This window comes from Tachysurus vachellii, chromosome 25 (assembly GCF_030014155.1).
Source record: "Tachysurus vachellii isolate PV-2020 chromosome 25, HZAU_Pvac_v1, whole genome shotgun sequence".
NCBI lineage: Eukaryota > Metazoa > Chordata > Actinopteri > Siluriformes > Bagridae > Tachysurus > Tachysurus vachellii.
Window position 1 is genome coordinate 1475001 of NC_083484.1, and position 5000 is coordinate 1480000.

The window sequence follows — 5000 nt, forward strand, 5'->3', positions numbered from 1 at the left end:
ATTTTCCCAAAAATAAAGTAGGTTAAAAGGTTCCAGCTGTGGAAGGTTCTTACTGAGTTAGAGAGAAAAAAAATAAAAATAAAAGTGTCTCACAGGAAGCACTCAGAGCAATGATGTCTAACTTCCTGTGATGTTCACATGCTCTGGAGATTTACCTTCTTCTGGGCGAGGAGCAGCGTGTGCTCGGCCTCTGCGAGTTTCTCGCCGTGTTCTCTGAGGTTCTGAGTGTGCTGGAGGTTCTGCTCCTGGAGCTGCTGGACCTCTCTGTGCAGGAGAAGGTTCCTTTGAGTCCAGCGTTCGGCGTCGGTGGCGTGGTCGAGCCGTGACGCGGTCAGTTCTCCCTGCAGACGCTCTGCCCGCTCGGCCTGCCGCTTCAGCTAAACACGACACGGTGCCGTCAGGATCTTAGACCTTTTTGCATATTAGACATTAAACTGTTTACTAATGTGCATGCAAATGAATCCTGATAAAAAAATCGAGAAGATTGAGGGTTGGTTTCTACGTGTTTCTGCATCATTCGGCTGCCAGAGGGTGGCGCTGGACCTGATCCGCCTCCTCCTGTAACCCTGACTCTATCACATGAGATGTTCTACACCGTCACACGGTTCCAGACTGAAGCCCACTGAGATGTCGCCACCTCCTGATTTGACGTTCCTGATTTTTGCATATTCATAAACTGGCTATTCAAATTTGTGTATAGTTTATTTCATTTTATTCTATTTTATAAACAGGTTTTACTTCTACGATGACTCTTAATAATAATCTAAAGTATTTAAAATATTCTCAAATAATTGTTTTAATAAAAATATGTTTTTTTTAATCTGAAATATAAAAGTGAACCAAGTTCCCAGGTCTATCATCGCTGTCATCAGGAGACGTTGGTGTGTGTTGTTGACCTGTTGCTGAGCGAGATGTAGCTGACTCTGGAGCTGTTGTGTTTTGTGCTGTTCGTGGTCCATCCGGGCGTTTCCGTGGCGACACATCTCTCTCAGCTCCTGTAAGTGGGCCTGCTGCTTCCTCACCTTCTCATTAAGCCTGCTGACCTCAGCCTCCTGCAGCCCCAGCTACACACACACACACACACACACACACACACACACACACACAGTACCGCAATGCACAAAAGTTCAACATCATCTGTATTCATAGCCTGGCTAAATATTGAAAATTATTCTGCAGCTTCCAAACACACACTCATGCATTTTTCATGAATCGGTAAACAAGCGGGTGGCGATGAGCTGCACGAGGGTCAGGGAAGATTCACACATCCCTCCTCCTCCTCTTCCTCTGAACACCTCCTAAGACCAGCTCAGCTTTTTAAACAAACAGCTGAAGTTAGTATAACGATGACAAAACTGCTTAGGAGATTTTAACCCCGGATCCTGCAGCTCCTCCTCACTGGACTCCCGTCACACATAAACTAAATTTACACCTCACATTTCCTCCCTTTCTCTCTCTCTCTCTCTCTCACTCTCACCTCCTCCTGCACTCCCTGGTTTTTCTCCACCGTGACTTGAAGCTCCGCCCTCAGCTGCAGAATCGCCTGATCTCGGCTGGACGCCTGGATTAGAGAAACATGTTGATGACGTTGGTTTGATTTTGCAGTAATATGTTCCGTCGTGTGAACGGACAAACCTCGTGTTGAGCCGTTCTGTGTTTCTCTGTGATTACGGCAAGCTCCAGCTCCAGGTTTCTCTTCTCTGAGATTGCTCTCTGAAGCTCCTCAGCCTTCTCCTTCATCAGCACTTCACGCTTTGTGGTTCCTGCTTGCAGCTTCTCCACTTGTTTCTGTTTCTCTTCACACTGAGAACACAAAAGAATCACAGTGTAGTTACTACAAACTGAACACTACTGTTCCGGAGGGATGGATGGATGGCTGGATGGATGGATGGATGGATGGGTTTATAGGGGAACAGTGGCATAAATTTAAGGATGGGTGCATGAATGGATGGATGGTTGGATTGATGGTTAAATGGATAGTCATGAGGATGGATGGATGTGTGGAGGGATGAAAGGTTAGTGGATGAATAGAGGGAAAAGGCACAAGTAGAGAGATGGATGGGTGGATGAATAGAGGGATGAGGATGAGTAGTGTAAATAGATGGAATCAGTGTTGAGCTCGCTAGTCATGTAGCTCCTGTAGATAACATCAGGTGCTGTAAGCTGTTCACATTGAGATGCTTGAACGACGACCTTCAGTTCCAACTCCTTTAATAACTAGCCAGCGCTAATTAGATTAGATTTAGAGAATTTGATGGATGTATAACGGTGAACACGGTGGTGAAAGTCCACATGGTGACCACACACTGAAGTTCAGGAAGTCATCAGTGAGAGTAAAGCTCGAACTCCATGTGAAGATGTTCTTTATGAACACACAGGGATCATCACCTCCTTTTTCAGCTCTGATAGCTGCTTCTTGGTCTCGTGCAGATGCTTCCTGTGTATCTACAAACAGAAAAGCAAAAGGAAACAAAACATTGCATTTAATAACAATAATATTAATAGTAATAATATTAATAATAATAATAATAATAATAATAATAGTATTAATAATAATAATAATAATATTAATAATAAAATAAAATAATAATAATAATAATAATAATAACAATAAGAATAATAAAATAATACTACTACTACTACTACTAATAATAATAAGAAGAAATACTAATAATAATAATAATAATAATAATAATAATAATAATAATAATAATAATAAATAATAATACAATAATAATAATAATAATAATAATAATAATAATAATAATAATAATAATAATTAAAGACTTGAGGGTGCCTCAGGTCTGGTTTAGGAGCCGTTACTGAACGCGTCGAGCCTCTATATTTTACACACAATGTTCATTTCTTCTTTTCGTCATTTCTTTAAGAGTCACTTTCTTTAAATCACAGAAAAGGAGAATGAACCGTTTGCACGGACGTTGCCTCGAATAATCGGCTAAAATTCAGAAAAATGTCTCTGGTGCTCTGCGCACGTGGAGCCTTATGGAAAGTGAAAGGTCGTTTGTAACTGTCCGCAGGATTGATGGAGTTAAGATAGCTTCTCGCCCTTCACCCCGCACTCATGAAGAACGGTTTCGAATGACAGAGCAGCGTCACGCCGGACCGTTTCTGCCACTTTCTTTCCTCTCGTTCCTGCTCGGGGCCACACAAAAGCCCCGTCCAGATTTAATTACCCCTGCTTTCTCCTTCATTAAAGCCTAACCTGTCATCCAATACCACGCGCCAAAGTCTGCAATTTGCGCTAATTCCTGGCGTTTCTGTCTGCTTTTGGCCGCCCGCTCAGAGCTATATTCAGAGAATAATTGCTTTTGTGGCCTATGCAAACACGGTCAGGATCAATCGTAAACCGGACTTAAATGTTTTTGTATCGGCCATCTGTCTGGAGCCGATGCCTTCACCGCTGAGGCTAAGCAGCGAGGGCGTGCGGCCTGCGCGTCACCTCAAACACACACTCCTGTTCAGACCGGATCACACAATTTAATAACAGTTTCTTCTTTCATTTTTTTTTATAAAGCTGTACAAATTCATACATCTAAGCAGCTTAGAATAAAATTCCCTTTAAAGATATTTTGTACAAAGCCGCACTAATTGTCAAAAACGGAAATAATAAATAATCGGTGGGATTTTGTTCACAACGTATTTTAGCTCGATCCGCTGCAGTGCAAAAGATTTTTGTAAATTGTGTAATATTTATTTCACATTAACAAACTTTTAATCATGTCGGTGTTCGTGAGGTGGAGAGAGCGAGGAACTTGTGGGTTTGAACAGAAGATCGGGGTTAAGATGGGATACGAAGACAAAGTGACAAAGAATAAAAAGTTTCATAAACCTCAAAACGTTATTTAAAATCACGTGCAACTTGTCAATCAAACAAAAGTGGAGACATTTACCTTTACCTTAAGGAGTGTGTCCTTACCTTTACACACCGTCAGCTTTAGATTAGTTACTATATTATTATTATTATCCTTTTAATTAGTCATTATTTATTTAAATAATTTGATTATTTATTTATTTATTACCTAATTATGTAAACACTACACAACACTACACATAAAACACTACACATAAAACACTACACATAAAACTACACATAAAACACTACACATAAAACTACACATAAAACCCTACACATAAAACACTACACATAAAACTACACATAAAACACTACACATAAAACTACACATAAAACACTACACATAAAACTACACATAAAACACTACACATAAAAAACTACACATAAAACTACAGATAAAACCCTACACATAAATCACTACACATGAAACACTACACATAAAACACTACACATAAAACTACACATAAAACACTACACATAAAACTACACATAAAACACTACACATAAAAAACTACACATAAAACTACACATAAAACCCTACACATAAATCACTACACATGAAACACTACACATAAAACACTACACATAAAACTACACATAAAACCCTACACAACACTACACTACACTACACATGAAACACTACACATAAAACACTACACATGTTAATATATATATATATATATATATATATATAGAATGAGGAAATGAGGACAAATTCCGCATTCAGAATGTGCTGGAGAAATGTATGTACACACAGTCACAAAGTTTAACTGGAGTTTAAACGTATTTATATAAAGACTCGCAGGACGTAATCCACATGTCAGCACATGACACATTAGAGCTGTGCATAATGTGGCCCATGGCAAAAAAAAACAAAACAAAAAAAAGGCAGGTAAAATATTTGCGTGTATGCAGAAGCTCTTGAGAGACGTGTATCATATCAGCGGTGCATAATTCCATTGTGTTTGTACATTTCACGCATGCATAATATATTGCATTACACCCGAACCGAAGCGCGTTTAACGGGCCGCATTGTAGCGTCGTCTCACAAAGCTGACATCTGATGCGTGCTGCTGCACGGCTCCTGACACCGGAGCGACTCGCGGGGCCCAAACACGCCGCGGTG

General features: G+C 40.0%; 1 protein-coding gene across 1 annotated transcript in view; it reads right to left on the bottom strand.

Annotated features, from left to right (window-relative positions):
• Positions 1-5000, bottom strand: part of LOC132840334 (golgin subfamily A member 6-like protein 22) — a 109100-nt gene that overhangs the window by 47780 nt on the left and 56320 nt on the right. The window contains exons 7-11 of the mRNA XM_060861896.1: positions 2389-2445; positions 1636-1803; positions 1478-1561; positions 897-1064; positions 156-377 (exon numbers count right to left, since the gene is read on the bottom strand). Coding sequence (XP_060717879.1) covers positions 156-377; positions 897-1064; positions 1478-1561; positions 1636-1803; positions 2389-2445 — 699 coding nt within the window. The remainder of the gene's footprint in view (positions 1-155; positions 378-896; positions 1065-1477; positions 1562-1635; positions 1804-2388; positions 2446-5000) is intronic.